Genomic DNA, 27465 nt, shown 5'->3' on the forward strand with positions numbered 1-27465 from the left:
CTCCCTCCGTTCCACGGTCTACTCCGGCGCATGCGCAAGCAAGCGGCGACGTGGTCGACCGAAGTGAAGTCAATTGTGTGTCACCCCAGTCGGGGTAATACAGTATTTACTGTATAAAACAACAACAGTTTTCCCCACAGTTCCACCCAAAATTGCCAATTCAGTCCCAATGTTACATTCACCGTCACAAAGTCACATTGTTGTCATTCCACATTCTAAATGTCGAACCCTCCTTGGGAACGTTTTTCAACAACCCCGAAATTTCCACATGCAAAGAATTCCACATTTTCACAATTCCAAATCAATCAAGAATTTTTACCAATATTAATTCCAATCATCCCACATCACTCAATATCAGTCAACACTTCCCACCATAATTTCATCTCATTCAACATTCAGCAACATGGCCCCCACCCCCATATCATTTCACATGGTATTGCAACACAAAGTATTGCACATTATCCTGGATGAGGACTATTTTAATCTTGAAAGATGATGACTTTTCATCCCAACAAAAACATGTTTCTGTTCTTGGGAAACATGACATTTCCTCAAAGAAAAAAAAACGTGAGGACATTTGAGGGCTACACATTGCAGTGATGCTTGACCGGAAGGAGGATTCTGACGGGAATCCTCGGAAACATTTCTGGCCGGTAAATAAGTGGTTCCTGGACCGAGAACGCTCTACTATCGAATTATCCCTGCGCATCCCCAACTGGAAGATGACAGGTTGGAGTATTTGCCGTGAAAAAGGAGGTGCGAGGTCCCGTTCCTCATCTGCTCAATAAGATAACACCATGTGAGCGTTCCAAGTGTGCTTCCCTGAGTCGCCAGTAAATTCAGCACGAAAGAGCGTGACGATTGGCGGCGACGACAGGTTGGGCAAGTACACACACGAGCGAAGTTACGCCGCGGGTGGGTGTGTCCAAACAAACCTGCACTCAGGCATTTATGGACATTTTTCTCCCCCTCTCCTCTATCTCTTGAGCTACTTCACAGGGTCAGCACATTTTCACTGCAGTCGCAAAGCCGCCTGGCGTATCATAAAGCAAAAAATAAAAAGAGACGTCTTTTACGGCGTAAGCGGTGGAAAAACAGAACGCTGGAGTACATGCGTAGACTCACTGAACTTATCTGAGTAAACACACCGCCGATCCGCATCTCGTTTTGCAGAAGATGCCAGTCGTCATCGCTGACATGACGTGACAGAATTGTTCCCGTTTTTTTGGCTCGTAACAGAAATATCGTTTGTACGGGCCCGGGGTAGAAATGAAGAAACGTTTTGCATTGTCAAGTGGCAACGAATGGAACCCTGCGATAACAATCGAAAAAGGCAAAATTCAACGACGGCGACGACGGATCTCCTCGGCAAGTCCGGCTTTTAGGCCAACAGGTGCAAAACAGTTTTTGTCGCCTAACCCGCTAATGGACGCTCTTTGTTTCGTCTCCGGTTGCGCGAACAAGTCAAACATGAGCCGATGAGATCCATCTGGTCACACAAGACGTGCGTCCTTCAACTGGAGAACCGAGAGTAGTCAGTCCAGGTAGTCAAAGTCCTCGGGGATCCCGAAGGCTTTGTTGATGCGGCTGTCATCGAACGCAAACTTTTTCTTGGTCCACGACTTGATGGCAAAAACATTGTCTGGAAAGACAAAAAACCAAAAAAGTCATTTTGAATGTGGGTGGTGTGATGGGTACGCCTAGTCGGGGGGCAGAGGTGTTGATCGCGTTCTTGGAATTGGAAAGCCATGATTCAGCCGGGGCAGGAAGAAAGCGCAAAGGTTTTTCAGCCCGGGTCTGACGTTTTCGGGGTCTGGATAAAATCGTAACCACGACTAGTTTACTCTCTGTTTCAGGTTCCACAGCAACCCATTTAGGCAGCAAACGTATTGGCCATGATTGCGATTGTACCCTCCACTGGTGGAATCTTGCTTGCTTTCTGTTTCAGCTTCTACAGCAACCCATTTAAGCGGCAAACTAGTCGAGCCAAAGGGTAAATGTGTGCCCGCCACCAGCGGAATTCTGTTTACTTTCTGTTCCATCTACTCTAGCGACCCGTTTCGGCGGCTAATTCGTAGTGGGGCCTGGATATACTATATTGTAATTGTGCTCTTTGTTTTCCGTTTTTCCTTTCTGTTTCTACAGCAACTTATTTCAGCACCTTGGAAATGAATGTATGTGCCAGAAATGGAAGAAAAGTATGCCATTTTCATAAAGCCATTATTTAAAAGAAGAGATCAGCTGTATTTTCCCCAAATCTTTTTTTTAATTCGTCTTCTTGTTTGAATATGCGCGTATCATTCAATTCAACGGCACACTGACCCCACTTTCTTCACCTTTCACTTCCTGTTTTGCTTTTTGTTCACTTCCAGCTCGGTCAAACAGACCGAGGCATTTTGACCGTCACCATGGTTACACTTGGGGAGTCAACAATAGGACAGAGAGAGAGAAAACGAGAGTCTTCACGCGTCACTTGTTTCACAAGCCGCACTCGTGCTCCTTTGAAATTAATTGCAAGCAGGGTGTGCCGGAAAATGACTCACCTGTCCACCTAGAAACAGCTTCTTTGGCCACCATGTTTGATTTTCCTGCAAAACGAGAAAAGGCAAACTGGTTTGTGGATTACTCACGGTAATGACAGAGCCAGTTGGCAGTCCAAGTCAGAAAAAGTCCTAATGAGTTTACATTGTGAAACCAGATTAATTACAAAGGGATGTCCCGATCACGCTTTTCTGGCACTCGACTCCCGATTGTTTTTGGTTTGAAGTATCTGTATCCACTACAACGGTAATGCATTAAGAAAAAAAAAAACAAGTGTGTCTGATATTTTTCAAATGAATATCGAAATTTACATCCGTCAATGTGTATATGTAATATGTTACATATATTTACATTATATGGAAAATCAGTGCCAAATGCTATTTGTAATACTCTAAAAATGAACTGAAAGTTCAATATTTTATTCCCCTCTTCTTTTATTTTTTTTTTAAAGAAACCAATGTGCACGACACGCTTTATAAAAATGCATTCTCATTTCAAACCCTCTGTTTGATACATTTCAAATCAAACATCATCATCTCCAATAGCAGTGAGAAATTTGGATCATTTAAGCCTTCCAGTGACGTGAGGTGAACACGGTGTTCTCTCACATCTGTCGGCGTCACGCTGCGCAACTGATGCCTAACTACAGGTTACGTACGTTTACGAGACATGAAAATGAGTCGCCTTCAAATAGATGCCTATTCAATTGAGAAAAACAGAAACATCCCGCTAATTGATGCTCCGTCGGTGAAAAAAAAAAATATGTAGGCAGACGCCGTGCCTTGATTAGTCGCGGGGTGTGTCAAACAACAAATAAAATAAACGCCTGTCTCGAGATGGACGGCCAAGCAGGAAGAAAAGCGTTTGCTCGTGTAATTATCTCAGTTAATGATCTTATTTCCTCAAATGTTAGCCAAGCCTTAAATGGATGCCATGTCCTTAAGAGTGTGTGTGTGTCATCCACTTATTAAAAAAAAATGCAAATAAACACCTCCCTCAAATAGACGCCTGCATCAGGAAAAACACAGGCAGTTAACATAATGATCTCGGTTCACTGACAGACAGGATCCTATTTTTCTTCTATAATCCTCCTTCAACAATAAATGCCATTAGTCGCTGGGTGAGCCAATTATCCACTAAAAATAAACACCTCCTTTCAATGAAACCCCATCGGGGAAAGGATGCGTTCAATACCGTCTTTCGTCAAATATTGACCATCCCAAGACGAAATGCTGTGCCCTCATTCGTCGTCGGGTGTGTTATCCACTTACGATAAGCGCATGCCATCTTCAAAGAGATGCCCCATCGGTTCATGACCGCATTTCCTTCGGATGGTGACCATGGCGTTAATAAATAAATGCTATACCCCGATTAGCCACTGGGTGGTGAGTCATTTATTCATTTATGAGAAATCAAGGGCTCAGGAAAAAAATCCAAACCGTGGTTATCTCTGTGAATAGAGCCTCCCACATTTCCTCAAATGGTGACCCTCTTAACAGAGACTCGATTCGGTTCTATTAGTGTGTACCATTCATTTAAGGAAAAATAAACGGCTCTCTCAAATAGATGCCCCGTCAGGGAAAATAGGGGTAGTGACTGTCATGACATCAGTTTGTTAATAATTGTTGCTGATATTTTACTGATTTTTTTTCTGAGTATAATGTCCGAAAACAGATTAATCTGATGATTAATTCAAAATATATATATAACAAATGTCTTTTTTTTTGGGTCATGCTTACAACAATAAAGGTATGAATTATAGCAGAAACATTGGCAAAGGTTGGCAGGTTTATTTTACTTTTCTTTCTTTTTTTTTGTGGGGACTGGAATGTTTGAATGTCATCATTCTTGACCTACATTGCAATGTGTTAATGTGTTAAAAAAAAAAATTGCCAGATTTTTGCTTATCTTAAAATAGCCAGTACTGGCCGATTAAATTGGCCAGGCCAGTCACTAGTACTCACTCATCTGTTCAACACCTTGTGGGTCGCAATCCTTGTACTTGTCCAACTCAGTCTGCAGCTGAGCTCGCTCGTCTTTCAGAGCCTGAAGCTCCTTCAACATGGCGCTCCTCTCTTTCTACACATGCACACACGCACGGTCAATCAACTGGTGAGCACATTTAACATTTGATCTGCTCGCAAACGTGTATTCTTACTGTATCCTGACGTCCTTCTTTGGCTTTTCCAATCGCGTCCTGCAGAGAAATTTGGCGCTGCTTTGCCTCCGACACCTTTGAATATAAACATTCTTGCATTACAGTTAGATTGCAACTGGGGGAAAAAAAGCAGCAACCCATTCAGGGAGTAAACTAGATCAATATGGGCCTGCATTCAACTGCACCTTCCATTGGCGGAATCCTAGGCCCCAACTGATTAATCGATTGGACGATACTAAAATCTAAAAATAATAATTGCCGATTTTTTTTCTTTTTTTGGAAAAAAAAAAAAGGAGAAAGTATTCTAAAATTGGCAAGTGTTCTGCTTGTAATTCATCGTTCTTGTTGTCAAGAACCCGAAAGAGAGAAGTTATCAGATTCAGAATGTATTTTTTTTCCATGTGCGCTCACTTGTTTGTTCAGCTCCTCCAGTTTGAGCTCGCGAGTGTGCAGAGCTTTGCTGGGGAAAGCCCAGTAGTAGTTGGACGTGCCCACACGCTCACAGTCCACCATGTTGTCATCCACCAGGCTCTGCAGCACCTCCTTCACCGTCATGGTCGCTGAAAAGGCGTCACAGACACGACATCACACGACATGGCGCCCTCTTCCATCCCCGGCTGTTACGGTGGTACTTGGAGAGCTCAGTATTTCATTTTATAAAATGTGCCGAATCATTGATTTCCGTCATCAGTTTTACTAAACAACAATGAACTTATTCCAGAAGAGATGAACAAAGCAATCCGATTTCGATGATCTCCATTTCTGTAATTTTCTATGAGAAAATTGGATTGGCTTGCATTTGACTGCAGACGGAAAGGTTTTTTTTCTTTTCCTTTTTTTTTTTTTTAATGTGTGTGCCTCTCTAATGTCAACAAAGCAAAAACATCTGCGGCCTGTCAGGCATTTGGGGAGAATGTAGCCAAGCCAGAATGACATCTGAAATGTGACACTTTAATTTAAAAAAAAAAAGGGTTCAGAGCAACACCAGCAGTCGGACATTGGGGAAAACATTGAAGGATCTGCAGGAAACGCCCCTCTTCCCCTCCTCTCCCCGTCGTCAATAAGTAACGACTTCATGCCCGAGTAAGGGGCTCAAAAACATGTGCTTTTAATCAGGGCCCAGCCCGGCCAACTATATTGTTATTGTTGAAGCAAAAGCACTTTTATACAACACAGAGCTGTCGTTTCTCTGCATGGTGTAGCACTGCTACATATCAATCTAGTTAACGGGGTCATTTTTAAATGCGTTTTATGATTGTGGATTATAATTTACTTACTTATTCCCTTTGTTTTAGGGGCAATCTTCTCGATGTCTTTCAGCTGAAATACATCCTTCTACAACAACAATAGAAATAAGTATTTTATTGTGTATTAGAAAAAGACGGCAACCATTATTTTTGTGAAGATTTGTGTATAAATCAACTATTACTCACGGTTTCAAAGAAAATCTCCATCATACGACTTCTCTTCTCCTCCAAACTTAGTCCTTTCTTTTTGGACTGAAATAGCAGTGATAATTAAAATACCAAAATATAAAACATTTTTAAAAAACACGCTAATTTTTCACATTTCATTATATTTAATCTAGTAAAGACGTAAAATGAAATTCGGTGTTGAGAGGACGCTGATTTGCGACAGGCGGCATCCATTTACGCTAACTACCAACTCCCAATTCAGCGACCATTTTCTCAGAAAAGTTGACATTATCGCTATTTTTTTTAAATAAAAACAAAAATTAAATGACTTCAACAATTCGGTACTATGCCATTCAAGTAAAAACGGAGGTATTTTGAGTAAATGAAACCCGTAAGACGTCACTTCCAGCTCGATACTCGTCTAAACCCTACTAGAAACACCAAAAATAGCTTACCATTTTGATGATTAGGCCGCCTAGAATAGTACACTATCGCTAATGCCTGATAAATCGTTGTTAAAACGTTTTTTGTCTTATACTTGTCCTGTTTAGCTCCAAATGAAAATCGAGTGTCGTGGCGCTTCTGAATTTCCCGCGGAGGTCCCCTCAAGGGACCGCACTGTGTCGCTTTCAAGTGTATCCCGGAAACTATAGCTACTACTGTTAGATTATGAGACCAAACTAACGCAGTCACATGTTTTTGTTATGGAATATGTGTCAGAAAGAAATGCGCTTATCTTAATGCTTGTCACTTTTCATCAGTCATGTTGACAAAGGATAGCAGCACTGCATGTTTATATGATCAAAATCTAGGAAGACAACTGTTTGTTGTTCTTCAAAATCCGGCAAAACTGTTTATTGTTTTAAGTGTTATGGTTTCCGATGATCGTCAAAGCACCTTAATTTTAAGGGAGAACTTGAAATATGACGATGATAGAATTGTAATGTAATTGTAAATTCCGAATGTGATTATAACGTTTAGATATCAAAATCGTAACTCAATTTTAAAAAAGCTGTCAGGTCATAAAATGATGAATTTGTAATGATATGAGAAATTGCATTTTTTAATTAAAAAAATCAAATTACTCAGGATAAAATCACAATTTACGGTAAAAAGTCAGCCAAGTTGTAAATTTAAAAAAAAGTTGCAAATAAGATAGAAGTCATAATGAGAAAAAAGATCACTACACCTTTTATAATCAGTGTTATATTATCAAAAAGAAGATAAAATATTTCAAATAGTAATAGTGTGTTTTAATGTCAATAGCAAAAATTAAAATTGGTCAAATTAGGATGTTTCTACAGCATGTAATCATTATGAGAGAAAGACATCAGAAACAATGTGTTGTTGTTTTTTTGTCCAGTGGGCACTTTAATTCCATTCGACATCAAGTGAAAGATAAACAAGAAAATGGAAAACATAATTTAATAAGAATGGGTAGAAAAAAATATCCTCGTCAAAAACGTTGCAGCCTGTAGTCTCTGTACGGTTAAACTATTTATTTGCTACAATATACTTCATTAGTACGTAATTCTAGTCAAATCTTTTTTTGTTCGAAGGTGTAAGGCGTCACAACACAGCAGATTGCACTTAGTGACTCAGTAGCACGTGGGTTAGGGTTTTTGTTTTTTCTCTCTCTCTCCTCTCATCGGTGACACGCGACATAGATGTTTATTAAAGTCATGCATATGTTTAGCATTATTGTATCGTACCGCAGGTCATGGACATACACGTATTTTGCGCGACACATATCTCAGTTATAACTTGAGTGCGTTGTCCGAAGAAATAGAGTGAGACTCTGTCCGCTACAGCTTATGCAGTGCAAAGCAACCGAGGGCTATTCGGGCCATGATGAAAAGGGGGGAAAAAAATGTACAATGAGAATAAAGTTGTAGTTTGACAAGAGGGGGGGGGGGGGGGGGGGGGGGAGTCAAAATATTCACAAGAGTAAATTAGTAAATTACAAGGAAAATGGCATGAGAATAAAGAAAGAAAAAAAGGATTTACATAAGAAAAATCACAATTTCCGAGGAAAATTGAGGAGTAAAAATGATTAAATGTGACCCGAATAAAGTTGTATAATTTTAAGGATTATTTCATAATTGTTCATTTTTGACAATAAAAGTTTTAATGTCACATGACTAAAATCGTAATGTTTCAAGAAAAAGTCAGATTTTTTTTGAGAACAGTCATAATATGGATATAATAATGAAAAGTCATCATGAGAGAATTTTTTTTTGGGATGAAATTGAAGTATTCAAGGAATATTAATTTTGCTGAGAAAAAAAAATGGAACACAAGATTTTTTTTTTCCAAGAATGAAGCCAAATTATTGAAGTTGAAATCCTAGTTTACTAGAAGAATGAAAAAAGATGGAAACAAAATCTGACCACTTTCTGGGAAAAAAAAACCCTTCTTGTTCCTTTTTTTTTCATGACGTTAACTTTCTTTTCCTGGTGACGACTTCTTATCATACTAACATTTTGTTTTTGAAATATTAAAACTTTTTTCCCCTTCTGGATATTGCATCTTAATTCTCCTTTTTGTCAAGATGCCGTTATTCTTCCAACATTATTTTTCAACTCTCCGTCTTTATCCGCGCGACGGAAATATTGTCAAAATATTTACCCTAATACTCTAACCCTAAACATTCTATTCTCTTAATGTTGCAACGTTTTCCCTCATAGAGTCAAACATTTTGTTCTGAATGTGACATAACTGATAAAAAATATTCTCACGATATCATGTCTTTATTTCCATTTGATTATATATTTTTTTAACCTCTTTTGTATTGTTTTTTTTTTCTTTACATTGCAACAATTTTTTTTCCTGGTTTTACCTTTTTTCCCCTTTTCATCATAGCATTAATACTCCTTGGTTGAATACTTTTTAAGTCATCAGGCAAAATTCTCCAATGGAATGTGTACGTTGGTTTTAAGTGACTCCTAAAAGCACAAAAAACAACAACAACAAAAAAAAACCTAAATAAACAAACAAACAAACATTAAAAAAAACAGGCAGTCCCAGTGGCACAAATCGCACACAACAGGTGACGGTGGATGAATGCAAATCCGCTCCTTACGTGAGTGCACACACACGATTGTGCGCGTGTGTGTCGTAGTTTATTGTGGGGAGCGCGTGCGGGGCTACTGCAAGTAGCGATAGACTTTGAAGCAGTGGTTTCCCGAGTCGGCCACCACCACGTGTCCATCCGAAGTGAGCGCCAGACCCTGAGGGCCGTACAGCGGGTCGGCCGACGTGTTGACGTAGGACAGGAAGGAACCGCTGCCGTCGAACACCTGAAACGAATATCATCGTAAGCAAGGAGAAAAACAGTTTTTGTTCCTATCTGCTGGCTCCAGTGGGACACTGTTCCGCTTATCCTCAATTAGCGACAGAAATACAAAAAAACCAAACAAACGCTACAACTAATGAAAACTAAGCTAAAACTAAGCATTTTTAAAAAACAAATTAATAAAAACTAGCAAACCTGCTCAAAAACACATAGAAAAAAAACAACAACAACTCCAAACAAAATAAAAAGTAACTAAAACGAAGCCCCTGTCGAGCACTGACCTGGATCCTGCTGTTGCCCCAGTCCGCCACGATGATGTTCCCGTTGACGTCCACGGCCACCCCTGTGGGGGCGTTGAACTGACCGTTGCCTTCGCCGTTGGAGCCGAACTTTAACAGGAACTCCCCCTCCGTGTTGAACACCTGCGACACATTTTCCCGCCATTCGTTCCGAAGCGATCCCAAATCGGTGCGCTGATTAAACACGCCTTTACCTTGACTGAGTGGTTGTGGAAATCCGTGATGATGATTTCATTGTTGTTGTTGATGGCAGCAAAGTGAGGCCCTGAATGAAAAAAAATCGAAGCCAGCTCAGTGGACAGACTTGCACGTTAGTCCATTTAAGACACAAAATTTTCTTTGGCATTTGGTTCAAAAAATAAATAAATAAAAACACGCACATGAGATTTTGTATCAAAACTCTAAACTGTTCCGAAGGGTAAGAAATTGTCTTAGATGTTGACGAGAAGGTGCACGTGCGGTCTGTTTGCCGTCACCTGCAAACTGCCTATCGCCGTTGCCGCGGTTACCAAACTTGGTGACCATTTTGCCGTTGAGCTGGAAAATGAAGACGCAGCAGGCCTTGTTGTCCACCACAATTATGTGACCGTTCCTGTCCACCGACACGCCCTTGGGACCCATCAGCTTGCCCGAGCCAATCTTGTTCTATACCCCCCCCCCCAAAAAAAAATAAAAACATTTAAAAATTGAGATAGTGCGACTCCAGACGATTCGTGGGAGGACGGGGCCGAGTCCTTTCACAAATGGCTAAAATCCATGAGTAATTCGCCCACTCTAAAAAGCCTTTCAAGTGCCTCTTGATCCCACAAGCAAGGCAAAGCTCAGTTTTTGTCCAAATGAAAACTCACAACTAATCTCAACGTAGCTCATTGGCACTACAGTGGCACGAGATAGCATTCATTTTGTTGAATTGAAGAGCCTCAATTCCCATCAACGTAGATACTACCTTGACACCAAGATGGAGGCAAAGCACTTATTTTGCCCAAACTAAAGATCCACTATTCACTTTAACAGAGTTCCTTGACAACAAGAAGTCACAAGATGGCAGCAAAGCAATACTGTTGTCAAACTGAAGCTCCTCAACTCATTTCAACATAGTTTTTGCCTTAGTGAGACTCCCCATTCCACCTCAGCATCGTTCCCAGGCACCACATTGGCACCGAAGTCGAAAATGAAGCTCCTCAAGTGATCTCAATACAGTTGCTTGGCACCAAGATGCAAGAAAATTGCGGCATAGTAATTCTTGAAATGCTTTGGCCTTGAACACAAAAATTTATCGGTGAGTTTTTCAGCGAATAATGGGGGCTAAATGAAAAAAAAAATTCTTCAAACATCAAACCAGTGATATTACGAATACCTGTACATTATTTACCACGAGCAGGTCAAACGTTGCCCGGCTTACCTTAAACTTTCCGTCACTGGAGAAGATGCTGACCCACTTGTTGTCATAGTCGGCGATGATGATGTCGCCGCTGGGGTGAACGGCCACACCCGTGGGCCGCTGCAGCTGACCAGGGGTCCTGCCCCGCACCCCGAAGCGACTCCGGAACAGGCCCTCGTTGGAGAAAATCTGTCAGGGGGGAAAAAAACCCCAGACAATCTTTAGCTCTTTTCATCCATCCATCCATCCATTTTCCGAACCGCTTGACCCTCACTAGGGTCGCGGGGGGTGCTGGAGCCTATCCCAGCCGTCTTCGGGCAGTAGGCGGGGGACACCCTGAATCAGTTGCCAGCCAATCGCAGGGCACACAGAGACGAACAACCATCCAAGCCCACACTCACACCTAGGGACAATTTAGAGCGTCCAATCAACCTGCTATGCATGTTTTTGGAACGTGGGAGGAAACCGGAGCACCCGGAGAAAACCCACGCAGGCCCGGGGAGAACATGCAAACTCCACACAGGGAGGCCGGAGCTGGAATCGAACCCGGTACCTCTGCACTGTGAAGCCAACGTGCTAACCACTGGACTACCGGGCCGCCTAGCTCTTTTCAGTTGTACCTTATTAAAATGACTGGTGATTTGGTCTGGAAAATCATGTAGTATTCAGGGAACAAGATATTAACAGAGACAAAACTGTAGTTTATGTGAAAAAAAAAATCTGTGAGGATAATTGTGGAAATATTATGGAAAGAAAATTCAAATTCACATTGAACAAAAAAGCCTGAGGGTCTACAGCTATAGTATGTTGTGATAAAAACACGACAAAAAAAACGTCGCTTTTGTACCTGCACGCACTGGTTGTTGCTGTCTGCGATGAGCACTTTTCCCACCGATGTGGAAACGCCCTGCAAATTGGTGAACTCGCCTTTGTTTCGCCCTTTGGTGCCTGCGCATTGGGAAAGAGAAACCCGCAAGTTTGACTCGTCTACGCGAAACTGTCAGAAACACGTGTTAAATCAACGACGAGCAACTGGGCAGTCTGAGCAGCTCATTGATTAATTTAAAAAAAAAAAAAAAAAGTTTTATTTGTTCAAAACAAACGTTTAAAAAATGTGTTCCACATTCAATATGTGTTCCATAAAAAAAATCTTGAAAAAAATCAAAATGTTAAAAATATTGAATGAGAAATGAAAAACAAATCTGTGAATATGCAAATTTATGGGTTGCGAACTGCAAATATCATCAGCTGTTGTTTTAAGTTCTAATGTTCACCATTCACCACTAGACAGACATGATTTAGCTGCACCTACACCTTTTATCGCCCCCTCCCGCTACACCAGGAGGCCTAACAATTTTTGTTACACAAAACAAACAAACATCGTACCTGAAAAATATCATTTTGAGTGAGTTGACTTTTGTGAAAAAAAAATGCACAAAATGAGTCCTTGCATTGAATGTTGATTGGCTGTTCAGCAGTTTTGTGCTGTCCTGGGATGTTTACAAAAATGAAAGCGCGTACCGATTCTGAAGATGAGGTCGTCCTCGATGGGGTTCTCTTTCCTGCGCCCGCTGCTGTACATGCTGGCGGGCCTTTTGATGGCCCTCTGCTTGACGTGCCCACTGCTGCTCGGCGACTTGAGCCTCTTCTTGACGTCGTCGGATGCCGCCGAAGGGTCCGCCGACTTGCTGGCCTTGGTCCTGAAAGGGCTGCCTTTGATATGCTCCTCGTACAGGCGCAGGGACAACGTGAAGGTGCCCTCTTTTGGAGCGGTGAACAGATACTCGTAGGTGCCGTTCTTGTTGTCCAGGATCTCGCCGTCGCCCTTGCTGCCGTCGGCCGCCGAGATCTCCGCCGTCAGGACGGCGTTGCCCATCTTGCAAAGCCCGCCGTCTTTGTCCTGAGGAAAAGACAAAGGCGGCTTGATTTGTCGAGCTCGTTTGAGACACGAGGAAAATTCATCGTGCTTTACAGAGGCAAAGAAACACCATCTAGGAATTCCTCACATTTCTTCTTCTTATCTTTTATTATTATGAAATACTGATGGGGTGGAGAAAAAAAACAAGGGCGAGATTTGGAATCGGCACAAAAAATAATAACATATGCAGTATATTTTTTAAATAAAGAAGCAAAAAAAGAAGCATTGAAAAAAAGTTTACTTGCATCACCGATTTAAAAATGTGTTGACCAGTGTTGTTTCCCTAAGAATTTAGTTCAAGATATGAGATTATTTACAATCATAATAGCCAACTTCTCATGTGTTGACATTTTTTTAAGAGTTTGATTCATGTATTCAATGCCTTTTTAAGATTTTTTTACGTATCCGCAGGAACCTTAGTCATGGTGGCACTTTTTTTGTTTCTGCCATTCATTTCAATGGGGAAAGATGAGACAAATTAAACTTGTGTGGCACCACAGTACATCGTGAATCGATGCGCGGCGTTAACCTTGGTGGTTACGGTGATGGAGGTGGGCACCCCCGCCACGCAGTGCCGCAAGCCCTCGCCAGTGGCCACCGTCTCAGACGCCACAGCGTTGGTGGTCACCACGCTGCCCAGGTTGTGGATGGACTTCTTCACGCCCTCCGTCTCCAAGCGGCAGTCCAACTGGTCGTTCTCGCCGGGCCGCAAGGGGAGCTCTTGCGCCGCCAGCTCCGCCAGGCGCTCGCTCATCTGCTTTTTGACCAGCAGCACCTCGGCCTCGCCGCCGTGGCTCAGGGCCTGCTCGGTGAAGTCGCAGCTGCTGCGGATGCCGTCCTGTCCCTGCAGCAGGTTGTCCAGCTGAGCCTGCAGCACCTGCGCGCGTGCGCACAAACAACCGGCAGTAGGTCGGCAGGGTTACGTGGTGGTAACAGACGGGGTGTTTGTAAACATCACAGACAATGTAGAGCCGAGAGTAAATAGAAAATGTGTGGGTTTTTTTGTAGACCTAAAATACAATAACGAGTCTGAAATAATGACTCCTGATTCTGCGAACCTAATGTATGTGTTTTCGGAAACCTCAGAGATGATTTAGCCTACAGCAAAACAAAAACGCATTTATAGTCAACGACAATCAGCGAACCAGACCAACTTGATTTTAGTAAACATCAAAGACAATTTCGAGTCACCAACAAGCCGAACTTGCTGTCCCAGTTTTTGAAAATATCAAACATTTAAGAGTCTTCAGTGACCCTAATGTAAAAATAAATGACAATTCATAGTCTTCACTTAACCTAAGTCTTCAGCAAACCTAACATACGTTATTGTCCTCCATAAACCGAGTGCGCCGCATGTTTTAGTAACCATCAAAGTAAATGCAGTCGTCAATAAAGCTGCCATACAAGTTCGGGGTGTTTTCGTTGACGCTGAAAACAATTAAGTGTGCACATTTCAGTGAACCCAAAGACAATTTAGGCTCCAAGCCACGCAAAGTGTGTTTTGAGACAACCAGCAGGGGGCAATATTGTTCTATAGTGGTGTATTAATTACGTCAGCAAGCCGGGCCGGGACACAAACAAAAAACTGTCACCACTCTTTTAGAGGCCGGACCTGCTATTAAGTTCTTTTGAAAACACCAATACGCAGTCTGCAAGTGGCGATCAAAGACCCCAAAAGGAACATAAAAATCTGAATCCCGTGGACACCGTCCTGTTGTTTTACCAAATACCAAAGCGAACTCACGTGAATCAGCCTGTCACACTCTACTTCTGGTTCACCGCCTGAGGCCATTGCGCATTTTTCCTCAGGCTCCAAAAGTCCATTAGTCTGGCACAGTCTTTGACACCCCCAAAGACACCGCGGTACCCCTCGAAGGACTTGGATGCAGTGTGACACACCCTGCGAGTGCACCCTGTACACTGGCTCCATCTATCTACAAGCGGACGGAACGCAAGCTCGCTCCACCCACCAAGCCTGGCCTACTCCCAACCTCCTCAATCTGGGAGGAGAGTCATTGGTGAGTCATCAGCATGTGATTCAGCTCCAGGGGACGGCAAGCCAAGCAAATGATTGGTTTTGGGGATGGGGAATGGGCGAGCTAGCCCGGGGGCCGGCAATCTGCAGGCCTCTTCTCTCGATGTATGATTAGCATTCGCACTCCAGTGGATTTTCAGGGACAACTCACAAGTGTCTGTCGTTTACAAAAAAAGACTTATCTTGGGTTTAACGAGGACTCAGAATTGTCTTTGATGTTTCCAAAAACAAACATTAAGTCGGATTCATTGAAGACTCAATTGTCAATGATGTTTACGAAAACGTTAAGCTTCATCCTCCAGCTCCTTGATGATTGCTAAAAAGCTGCTTCATTGAGGACTCTAACTGCTACGCCCCCCCCTCCAAAAAAAAAAGTGTATTTGGTTAGTTGAAGGCAAAATAGTCTTTGACCTTTACACAAAGACTATTTTGAGGTGAGCTCACCTTCTGCTTGAGGCCAAAGTTGACTTCTAACTCCATGAGCAGGACACTCTTGCGCACGTTGAGCGTCTTCTGCAGCTCGTCGAAGGCGGCGTGGATGTCCTCCTCGATGGCGCTCTTTCGACCGGTCAGGCGTTGCAGGACCTCCGAAAGCATCAGTAGGGCGCCGTCGATCTCCGGCAACCTGACAAAAAAAAAAACTTTTTTTTTTCTCGAGGACAGAAACTGGGAGTGCAGTGATTCACAAAGATGGGATCAACTGCTTCCACGCTGTATTTCCAGTAGACTTGAACGGGATTTATCCTTTTTGACATTTTTTTTCTGAACTCCCGAGGCATCCCTATCCTTTATTTCCTCTGGTCCCCGTTTAGCGTAGCGCACACCACATCACCAACCAGCAGAGTAACCACTTGTCACCCTTCAATCGGACTGACTCGTTACAAGTTTGAGGGTACCCGTGATGCTGATTCGAGGACACATGTCGGTTGATCACGAGTTCCATCCATCCATTTTCCGAACCGCTTGACCCTCACTAGGGTCGCGGGGGGTGCTGGAGCCTATCCCAGCCGTCTTCGGGCAGTAGGCGGGGGACACCCTGAATCAGTTGCCAGCCAATCGCAGGGCACACAGAGACGAACAACCATCCACGCCCACACTCACACCGAGGGACAATTTAGAGCGCCCAATCAGCCTGCCATACATGTTTTTGGAATGTGGGAGGAAACCGGAGCACCCGGAGAAAACCCACGCAGGCCCGGGGAGAACATGCAAACTCCACACAGGGAGGCCGGAGCTGGAATTGAACCCGGTACCTCTGCACTGTGAAGCCGACGTGCTAACCACTGGACTACCGGGCCGCCCCTGATCACGAGTTGTTTTTGAAAATGTCCAACAACACCCCAGAATTCTTTTTGACAAAAATCCCAGGCGTACCTCCTCTTGACGACGTCCATCTGCTCCTGTAACGAAGCCTTGTGTTGCTCCACGACGTCTTTCAGCGGCACGGTGGGGTGTTCCCTGTGTTCGCCACTCGTGCACTCTTGACACATGGCCGTCTCGCACGGCGGACAGTAGAACTCCATCACCTGAGCCGCAAGGAAATCACATCTCATGTCGTAGAATGCATCGTCATCGAGCAAGGCTTTGGCAACGCCGCCTCGGCGTTCCGCTTACGTTGCCTCCGTGGTTAGGGCAGGAGAGCGGCTGCCCCGCCGCCACGGTGGCCATGTCGTTGAGGACGGCCGCCGCCTCACGGCCGCCGCCGCCGCCCACCCGGCGATGGCCCGGCGAGCGCTGCAGGACGTCCATCAGGTTGGTGATGAAGAAATTGTTCTGCAGTGCCGCCACCCCCTTCTCGGGCAGGATGGACGTCTGGCGGCACACGGGGCACGACAGCGTCAGGCTGTGGGCCGGGATGTAGTTTTGCAGGCACCTGCGGGGGGGGGGGGGGGGACACGCACAAAGTAAATGAACCCATTTTCATCAGAATCAAAGACAATTTGGAGTCTTCAATAAACCGAAAATGCATGTTTTATCAACAGGATAAGTCTTCAATGGTGCATTTTTTTTTTTAATCGATGCAGACGCTTTGAAATAAAAGATGTATTTGAGTTGAGAAGCAACCAGTGTCATACAGGGTCTCTTTTGTCCCTCAAACAAAAGGTCGGTAGAGAGATTGGTGCCAACTGCACTGCCTGTCATGTCATCACCCAGCTAGTCAGCTCCATTTTTTCTTTGTATTCAATATTTACATTTCATCAGAATGATTCCTCCTTGATTTTATTTCATTGTATCAATTTATTTAACGGCAGATTTTGCATTTTACATGACATTTCATTTTAATAATGAACACAATATTTTCTGTCGAATTTATATTTCTTACTATATTTTTCCACTTACAGTGGATAGAAAAAGTCTACACACCCGTTCAAATGCCAGGCTTTTGTGTTACAGAGATATAAGAACAAGAGATAGCATTTCGCACACCCCCACCTCCCCAACCACACACCATGAATGCAACATGCGTGACTTTTGCTCGAAAGCAATAATATGTCAGAAAACACTTTAATCGGGGTTAATCGGAGACATGTGAACTGGTGGCGGGTGTGCGCCGATGAGTTTGAAAGTGTGCGGATAATTCTGAGCGCAGCTACATCCCAGTAATGACAGGGCGTGCGCACTTGCGCGACCATATTATCTCACTTCATTTTAGATTTCTTTTTTAAATGGAGTTGTACAGGGCTTAGGTTATATTGGTCTCATTTTGCTTTAAAGATCTAAAATCGCAAGTATCAATGCTAACCGTGAGCATCCGACTATCCTTTTCCATTAAGCTAGGAAAGGTACCGGTCAGGGCAAAGCTGTTTGGTTATCAAATCAAAACAACTCACCTTTCACAGAAAGTGTGCAGGCAAGGCAGCACTTTGGGGTTGTGATATCGCTCCAGACAGATGCTGCAGATCAAGAACTGCTTGTCGATCTGGCGCACCACCGGGCTGGGAATGCTGACGGCGTCAGCGGCCATCCTAAACGCGGGACTCGGTCGAGTCCGCCCCGGATCTGCCTCTTATTTGTCTGAGCCCTGCCAGACAGACAAACGCCATTCATGATGACTTGCTCCAAGCCGTGAGTAGATTATTTTTGGGGGGGTGCGCCTTCTGTCATTATCCCGTCACAGACAGGAAAGGACTCGGACAAAAGTGTCAACCAACACATGCGGTTTCACTCGTTTTACTCAGTGATGAGATTAATAAGATTCAACACTCCCATACAGTGATGTCGGCGCAGGACAAAATTGGTGCACCCCGTCACAGGGATGGGAGAAAATACAAACTGAAAGCATGCAGCTTTTGTTCATTTCATGTTGGAGAACAATCTTTTCCAAACTTTTTAAGCCGCACACCCACTTCGATAAATTTGGTGCATGCGTACAACTGGATGGCAACTCCCCCCGACCTCTGACTCACGTCCAAACATTATTCAGCCTCATGATTTCACATTTGAGGAGAACGTTTTTGTGTGATTTTACATGCTAAAACAGCCTTTTTCAAACTTTTTAAGCGACGCAGCTCGTTCAATGCGCCAAACGAGGTAGCTCGCCACTAACCCCTACCGAGCGACTTGCCAATAAAACCAGAAACAAACCTCATTTAGCGTTGAGCTCTGTTGCTTTTTACGTCATGCAACAGCCATTCCCAAATGTTCCAAGCCGCGCATCACCTTCAACACCCCGTCCGAGTGGACACACCCCCCTTCCTTGGGAGCAGCCGCCATCCTGCTGCGAGTCGCTCTTAAGAAGCACTCTCGACGGGGCTGATACATAATGAATGAGAAAAGCAGAAAGCGGGACAATCTGTGCTGGCTCCAAAAATAAACGCCTTACCCAGAATGCACCAGTAGCAGCCAGCTTGACTCTCAGAGCGTCCTTTTATTCACAAAGTGACTTTTGTTATCAGACAGACCATGGAAAGTGGGTCAGGGCCACAACAGGATGGAAAAAAAAAAGCCGCGGGGGCTTAACTGCACTGTATGTTTTCATCATCCTTTATTATCTTGCATTTGTTTTCCTCAGTGTACTTTGACCACTTAGTGTTCATGTGGTCTGGTTTGAATTAGCGCTACAATGAGAGTCATGCGATGTGTTCACTGCCAATTGTCAGATTCTAACGCCATGAGGACAATCTCTGCCGCGGCACCACTACTCCAAAGAAAAGCAATGAAAAATACTGCCAAAAAACATAAAGTAACTACATTTCAACAACAAAATGCAATTAAAAACTCTTCGGGGAAAATACCAAGTGATTATAACCCTGGCGAGAACTAATTGTAATCCCTCTTCAGGTAGTCAAGGATGGGCACACTTTCAATTGCTTTATTGAATTAACGGTAGGAAAATAAACGCATAATAATCACGCTCACTTCCGGCAAGTTGTTGGCCACCGTTTACGGCAAGTAACTCGACATGCACACGGGCTAAAGGTTAGCGACAAGCACAAGCTATCTTGAGCAAACACGGCCAACTCTGCACTGTCTTTCACTGGCTCCCACGTCACTCACCAGACCAGGCACGGACTTTTAAAGCCACCGAAATACAACGTCACAGATACTACAGTGAAGAACATGTGGATGGCAACCCCCCAATGTGGACAAAACTAGCACCTGCCCCTCACATGCATATTTTGGGTTGGTATTTTATATATGATGAGGTGTCCAAACTATGGCTCTAGGGCCATTGTGGCCCACCATAAAATTTTCAGCGGCCCGTAGCATACACAAAAAATGACATTTGACACAGCTAGGCTGGTTAAACAAAAACAAGAGTGGAAGTAGGCAGAATGAGAAAATAGAAACCACAGCTACTGATAAATTGGTTTATGTCCTGGAGAGCTTTTGTGGATATGCAAAGACATATCCAAATGTATGGTTGAGATTCTGCAACGGAATCTCCCGGGACTACTGAATATGTATTTACTACTTTTAAAGCATGACCACTTTTACACATCTGGTACCCGAACGCCGACTCGTCCGGAAACAACCGTACATTTTGGCAGATGAGCTACCTACTTAAAAACAAGGATGAAAAAGCCATGTTCCGTTGGCCGGGCTTGCGAAATGCTAACACAACTGCACAGCCGCCTCAGCGCGCGGACACACACACACACACGCACACACACACACACTGCTCTTATGTAATCCTGTCGTGCGGCCAGTCCCCCTTTCAGGCTGGCAAATAACAAAATGGGAACGTCTGCAAACAAAGTGGATGGCAACCGGGATGTAGCAGGCATCAACACAGAAGGTGTCATCATTGGCATCATCATCATCATGTGACTCACTTGTAAATACTTGGGAATAGCCTCTTCCTCTTCCCCCCGTCACATCCCTCTTGTTCTCAAGTAAACGTCGTCTCCCTGCCTTTGAGCCTGTGCAGCACGGATGGATGGAGGGATGGATGGAGGGAGGCAGGAGGGAGGGGGGCTGGAGGGATGACGAATGAGGACCAGGCAGATGGCATTATGGGCGCTCCCGACGGGGGAGCCTCGGATGCTGACTCATCCCAAAAAAGGGGGCGGAGGCAGGTTTTATTCATTTGACAATGAGAGCTGTTTATTTATTGAGGAATGTTTTTATTTGTTTGGAATTGTTTTTTAAAAATGTCAGTGCATTTATGTATTCATGTTTTTGCTTTGCGTTGCTTTTAATTCTGACCATCTTTGGAAAAATGATTTTAATTGAACATTTACTTTCATTTTCATTTTAAAATGATGCTTTGTGTATGCATGAAAACATGTACATAAATTATGTTGTATTTGTTTTGAATTCATGTCAGGGCTCTAGACTCCCAACTTTTTTTCTGTGGTGCACCCACATTTTCCATGGCGTCACATTTAACTCTCTTTTTATAGGCAATATGTACCATAATCCATCTGGTTTTATCCATCTCAGGGACGGCCATGTTGGTCAATACCGCCCTCTGCTGTCGACTAAAAATGACATCATGGTGTTTAAAGGCTGACGTAACGAGCAAATCACAGCGCACCTGGGTTGGGCAATGCGAGCCCGAAGGCATTTTGATGTCAATTTCAGTCAACAGCAGAGCGCAGTATTGGCCATAATGGCAGCCCCCCGAGACGAATGAAAATGAATCGGTGGATGAAACATTTTCAAGTTTCAATCCACCGACTCAATATGAATTGCTTACACCTTAAAATCGACTCTTCAATTCATTCCGGAGGCTGCCCCCTTGCCTCGGGAGGTGCTCCTGTTAGGGTTAGCGACGCGCTTCTTCAATGTGCCCAAATGGGCAATGCATCTCAATTGCAATCTAATCTTGGATCCGCACCGGGTGCAGGATGACGTGAGATTACAGCGACGGGCCGGGGCCACTTCCTGGGTGTCTAATGTGTCACGCCAGGTGGTCAACATGCGTGTCAAGCTCGTGTTTCTGGCCACGCCAGATAAGGCGACAAGCCGTCTGCGGCCACGTCTTCGTGTCTGTGTTGTTTTGTTGCGGCAAACAGCCAACAGCCGATTGAGCAGACATGTTGTTTTCTTGTAAGCGGCGCAGCTCACCCTAATTTATTGCTAATGTTGTTTGCCATGCGTGTTTTTGGAAACCATAGTACCCGGAGAAAACCCACGGAGGCACGGGGGAACATGCAAACTCCACACAAGAAGGCCGGAGCCAGAATTGACCCCCCCCCCCCCCCCACACACACACACATTGTCATCACATCTGTATAGATATAGATATATAGATGTTTTTATATATTTATTGACCCCTCCCCCCAAAAAGTTTACAGTGAAACAAATACTCCTCGGGCCACTTCATTAGGTACACCATTGCTGTCCAATAGCACCTTGTGCAAAGCATGTAAAGAAATATTCCCATATTCATGTACTAAAATATTTTCGATGCACAGACACAAATGAATTCTTTCGTCATCATTTTATTATTGTTAACATCATTTATGATGTTTCCAAATAGATTTAAGGAACAAATCATTTTTTCCACAGAACATGCTAGCTGGGTAGTGTGCTCTTGGGGGTAACAAAGGTTTCACCATGGCAACACTCCATCAATGCAGCATCCCATAAAGGACTCTTTTCATTTAAAAAAAAAAAAGTGAGAAGAGCGGGAAAAGTTATTTGCATTTCTGTTCCATTAATGATTTGGTACAATGGAATGAGAGCTTTTATTGTCGGTGGGCATCGAGGTGGTTGGAAGGGGCTGTCAGGGGGGCCTGTAGTTTTAAAGAGGAACTGTTTAGCATGCAAGGCACACAACCACGGGACCGCCGCAAGAATTGTTTTCATTTTGTGTACATGTTTCAAATTTGGTAGCAATCGGACAAAATCTGCAGGGGTAGTTTGTCAATGAAGAATTCCTGGAGAAAAAAAACCCTAAAAAAACTTCACATCAAAATAGCAGACTTCACATGTCTTTTCAGGCATGGCGTCTTGAGTTTTTTTTGGGGGGGGGGCGGCAGGGAGTACTAGGGCCACAAAACATACACATGGCTAACACTTTTCATGTCTTGAGGGAGGAATTTTAAAACAATTCTGGAGGGCACTGCTGAGCCAACATGGACATTCCAAACCGCGATAGCAAATTTTCGCGTTTCTGATATCAAGCATGGCTTTGTGTGGGTCTCCTGATGATCGACCTTCCTACTAAATGTCATTTTGCTCGGTAAAACTGTCTTTGGGGGCTTGATAAGGGTTTTTAAAAATTGGAGGGTGCTTCTGCCCAAAAATGGCTGCTTCAAACCAAAGTGGTAGACTTCTTGCCTGTTTTCAGGCAAGGATTCTTGAGACTTTTTGTGGGGCTACTGTTGCTGAGTGACACTGTCTTTGATGGTTGAATTATTCGGAAAATTCTGGAGTGGTGTCGTGAGCCCAAATGTAAACTTAAAAGCAGAACGGCAGACTTACAGTGTAAATTCAGGTATGGCTTCTTCAAACTTTTTGGTGGCTCTACTCATGATAAACACGCCCAACAAACTTCATGTTGCTAAATGTAATTGTATTCAGGCGCTGCTCCATTTTTTTTAAGTGAGTGAAAACTCTCAAAAAGGCAACTTAAAAGACCTTGGCATAGCCATACTATAAGAACTTGTCTTACCTCATGTCTTTTTCTGTTTTGTGCCTCTTAAAAATCCACACTCATTCACACTTGGGACCTCACGTTCATGTCATCTGCATTCAAAACAGAAGCAACCAGAGAACTCAACCAAACTCTGCACCAGAATTAACAAATAGGCATTAAGACACAGACTAAAAACATTCAATACAATGACCCCATTTCACTGCTTGCGTTGTGATGTCAGCACAGCTCACCCATTGCGTCACTCCGGTGTCATTTCCAAAACATTGCATAAAAAAACATTGTCAATGCAGAAAACGTACGGTATGCGTTAGTAGCCAAAGTAGTAATGCATTGGAGGTGCTATGTCAGGGAAAGTCAGCATGGCATGTAAGTGAGTGAGTGAGTAGTCTTGAGGTGTGACACTGAGCTGCGGGATAAAGAGGGATTGAGACGAGCATAATCCCTCGCAAATGACCGCTAAAACACAAACATATGCGCGCGCGCAGGCACGCAGACAGGTGGACACGCCAACAAATCGCCTCCTTTTTGACATCTCGTTGAAACATGCTCATCAACATACTGCTGGTATTCAGCGTACGAGTAAATTCTACTCAAGTATCACCACATAGGACCACGCACTTGCTCACCATGCTATTTTAAATATGGACAAAATACCCAAATACGAGTAAAATGCGTGCTCTTAATGTATTTCGTTTGTTGATCACATTTTTTTTCAGTTCATAACTAAAAGAGCCAAATAAAAATAAAATAAAATAAAATGAGGCCTACTCACATTGTTGTTTGGGGCAGGATGAGAGAGACCCAAAGGTGGCACCCCCCTGAGCAACAACAGGAGCCACCAGCTCCTTGAAACAATGAAACATTGCACACATCACTCTACAGACAACTACATTCTACATACAGTCCATCTAATACTGTATACACGCCTACCGTGGAACAGTTTATGAGAAGATGAGGATGCAAAACTCTCTGTAGCCCTCTTGTGGCAAAGAAGTACATTTGACAGCATGCAGTGACGTTTGAACAAAAATGAGACGTGTCAACTGACGAGTAGAGAAATGAAGTGTTTCCTAGTTGTTGTTGTGGTGTCGGCAGGGGTGCAAGCTGGGATGCAATCAGAAATAAAGTCTGACTCATTTGTCCCCAACACCGGTGCCTTGAAATATTCCCAGTGAAATGAATAGAAATGCCTGAAATTGTCCCCTCATACGCCCCCCGCCACACACAAATAAATAAATAAACATTTGGAACTGTATTTTAATGTGGAAAACAACAAACAAAACAACACTACATAATATTGTACTTTACATTTATTTTTTTTTAAAGTGATGGGTTTTTTGGGGGTCACAGTAAAATGTAATACTGCGCCTTCTGGTGTTCTCACCTTGCCCACCTGGGGGCAGTATACGTCAGACAGACTGATACAGTGTTCATTGAGGCGTGATTTTGAATTCCACATCAGTTGATTTGGATTCATGATTTTTTGAGATGTCTCAACTTCAGTGCATTTTATTCAGTGCTGTCGGTCTTACCCAGAGCTTCATGACGTCAGCTTGAGTGTGTCGCGTGTTTTCGTTAACGTAGGCGGCAGGCGAGCGCCCCGGGCGGGCTATCCGAGCGAAACCCGGGCTGGTTCTCTTTTTTTTCCCCCTCCAGGTGCGCACTCGGGAGTAACATAGAAATACATTTAGTTGTCATATATTCACACACAATTAGTTTCAGAAAACATGCAAACAGAAAGTATAACAATACTCATCCTTAGTGCTTCGTCAAATTTATGTAGTTCAAGTTCAATTTTCTTCTTCTGGTCGTTGAAATGAAATGTACTAACTATACAGTACTTGTTTGGTGTGTTATCGGCATGCGTGCGCCACACCGCTTCTAGCAGGCCAAAGCGCGCATAGCAAGTAGAGCAAATTAAACCAAGGCACACATTCAAGTGTGTTCAAAACATTTTTTTGCAGCAGTAAAGGGAATGTGTTGATAATACGTCAATAAAACTGTTGTGTAGAATGGGAGTATTTTTTTTTATTAAACTGAAATATTTAGGTACAATTTTGCTAATTTGGAGGGGATAAAATTCAAAGTTTCAATCAATATTACAGAGGAAGGAAATCATAATCTGACAAGAATAAAGCCCAAATGTTTTGATGTTTTAAACATTCTGCAATGATACAAGGTGTTAATTTATACAAGAATAACAACTATTTTAAGTGCTACTGTTATTTACTGAGGACAGTCATAATATTCCAAGAAAAAAAAAATCTGAATTTTATGAGGGGGAAAAAAATGCACTTATTCCCAAAAATAAAAATTTATTGTGAGGGCCATTTTATTTTTCGGAGGAAAAAGTCTAAATATTAGGTGTGTAAAAATAGTCCAAATATTACCACAGGGTTAAAACGTTTATCTTGGATATCATGAAGATAGTGTCCCTAATATAGTGACCACCACCAAACCAGCTGTCATGACAACGTGCCAGTGTCTCTTTTGTGTGCCACCGGCTTGATTTGCATGACAGTCAAACATTCGCATACTCACGCACATACACACGCACATACACACGCACGCACACAAGAGTCTTCAAGTGCTGTGTATAAAGCTTTAATGGTCAGAAAAATAAGATGTCTTTATAGTATGTACAGAGAGCAGCTGGATGGATGGATCAATTTTGATATGGAAGTATGGAGCTACACAAGGCTTTAAGGCAACAGATTGTTCTATTTGTTTGTGTGTGTGTGTGTGTGTGTGTGTGCGTGTGTGTGTGGTTGCCATGGAGACAATGGCACAATGCACTTCACGAGGCCGACGTCGATAATAAGACAAGCTTGACAAAATGATAACAGCGGAAAAGGCAACAAGACCAAACCGCGCTAGGCCCAAATCGAGAAGCATTAAAAACATGAAAAGAGGCAATATTTGATGAGAAAAGTTCAAACATTACAGTCAAAAATATAAGGCAGCGCTAAACGAGAATAAAGTTGTCATGTTGGCAGAAAAAGGTTGTGGTTTTACATGAGTAGTCAAAATATTACTAGGCTAACGTTGTAACATTCCGAGTTTTAAAAAAAGCTGTAATTTTACAGGAGTGAGGTCAAAATACAAAAAAAAATTGAATTTGTAAATTTGTGTGAATATTCAGAATTTCTTTGAAGAAAAATGTTGGATTTTGTGACAGTAAAGTCAAAGTAAATGAGAAAGTCATAATTTACAATAGTTAATAATTTAACAACAAACACAGTACAATGCTTGGTTTAAAAAAGTTGAATCAAGTCAAAATTTCAAGAGAACAAAAGTTGCGATATTATAAGAATGAAGATGTAAAAGAAATGTGATGTTGGGCCACAATAATCCCAGAAAAAAATTGTCATTTTATGATAATAACATGGTCACGTTCAAGAATAAATTAGCAGAATAAATTGACTACAAATAAGGCTTAATTTTACCAGGAACAAATGATGGTCCATTTTTTTCCCCAAAAGTGGTCATTTAAATGTTGAATGTTACAAGAATATAGTCGCGCAATTACGTTATTTTTCTTTCTTTTCAATGAGAATAATGTCATTATCAAGAATAAATTAGGATGATAAAGGTACAACAATTAACAACAAAAAATCTAAATTTCACAAGAGAAAAAAAAGCATAAATGTAATTTGAATTGAAAAGGTTTGAAGAATAAGGTCGGCAAATTTAGATTTTTTTTTTTTACAGCAGATTTACCATGAATAACACAAGAAACAATTTGTTCCAAAAACTGGTCAAAACTGGTTTATAAGATTAGTAGTCATTTCTGAACATAGGGTATTTAGTCTTAATTTTGGAAAAAAAAAGAATATTCTACATTGAATAAAAGTGTTATTTTTTGCATTACAGAATTAAAATGATATCTTTGGTAAAATACAAGAATAAATTGGGTCAGACTAGTGATTGACATTTACTCTCTAAATTTACAACTTCATTCTCGTAACAGCACAATTTTTTTTTCCTCTGCGGAACAAAAAACCCCAACTCAGATGAGGCCCCAACATTCATTTATCCAAAATCTAAACTTTATAACATAGCGTTCATTACGGACACATGCACATTTGTTTGGAATAATATCAACATCATCGACATTGGCCACTTTGCTGCGCCTTTCAGAAATTGGTGTACCTAATCTTTTGACCAGCTGAGTTAAAGCTACACACAGTAACAGTTGTTACTATTAAATGAGCAGGTGCTACATTCACAGTCAAATCGCCCATCTCGAGCAAATAATACAAAATAATAACATTAATAACAAACTCCCCCATCACATCATGGAGTCTTAAATGCTTGGTTAGCATTAGCGTCATAGCATGCCATGCTTCCCCATGACGGTACGGAGGCGTTCT

At 42.7% G+C, this 27465-nt stretch overlaps 2 protein-coding genes across 10 annotated transcripts; both read right to left on the reverse strand.

The window, feature by feature from the left end:
* Positions 1 to 464: 464 nt before the first annotated feature.
* On the reverse strand, positions 465 to 6718 carry mnd1 (meiotic nuclear divisions 1 homolog (S. cerevisiae)). The gene is made up of 8 exons (XM_086121086.1): positions 6570 to 6718; positions 6133 to 6198; positions 5977 to 6034; positions 5111 to 5259; positions 4700 to 4774; positions 4506 to 4620; positions 2544 to 2588; positions 465 to 1642 (listed from the first exon to the last, which is right to left on the reverse strand). The coding sequence occupies exons 1-8, from the start codon at positions 6570 to 6572 to the stop codon at positions 1536 to 1538; spliced, it is 618 nt and encodes a 205-aa protein (XP_085977212.1). The 5' UTR covers positions 6573 to 6718; the 3' UTR covers positions 465 to 1535.
* A 740-nt stretch (positions 6719 to 7458) lies between these two features.
* trim2a (tripartite motif containing 2a) lies at positions 7459 to 24886 on the reverse strand. Of its 9 annotated transcripts, XM_086119666.1 has the most exons (17): positions 24625 to 24886; positions 23865 to 23937; positions 23108 to 23181; positions 20319 to 20529; positions 18628 to 18795; positions 17874 to 18064; positions 16657 to 16915; positions 16417 to 16568; positions 15487 to 15667; positions 13537 to 13884; positions 12611 to 12989; positions 11937 to 12037; positions 11111 to 11278; positions 10185 to 10353; positions 9903 to 9973; positions 9691 to 9831; positions 7459 to 9413 (listed from the first exon to the last, which is right to left on the reverse strand). In XM_086119666.1, the coding sequence occupies exons 6-17, from the start codon at positions 18005 to 18007 to the stop codon at positions 9261 to 9263; spliced, it is 2256 nt and encodes a 751-aa protein (XP_085975792.1). In that variant the 5' UTR covers positions 18008 to 18064; positions 18628 to 18795; positions 20319 to 20529; positions 23108 to 23181; positions 23865 to 23937; positions 24625 to 24886; the 3' UTR covers positions 7459 to 9260. The 9 variants fall into 9 exon arrangements, 8 of the variants coding, with proteins under 8 accessions (XP_085975792.1, XP_085975796.1, XP_085975790.1 ...); XM_086119670.1 differs by lacking the exon at positions 18628 to 18795 and having other exon boundaries at positions 23865 to 23934; XM_086119664.1 differs by lacking the exon at positions 18628 to 18795.
* Between the last annotated feature and the right edge of the window lie 2579 nt (positions 24887 to 27465).

This window comes from Hippocampus guttulatus, chromosome 9 (genome assembly GCF_054856545.1).
Source record: "Hippocampus guttulatus isolate MCC_2025c chromosome 9, RoL_Hgut_1.0, whole genome shotgun sequence".
NCBI classification, from domain to species: Eukaryota; Metazoa; Chordata; class Actinopteri; order Syngnathiformes; family Syngnathidae; genus Hippocampus; species Hippocampus guttulatus.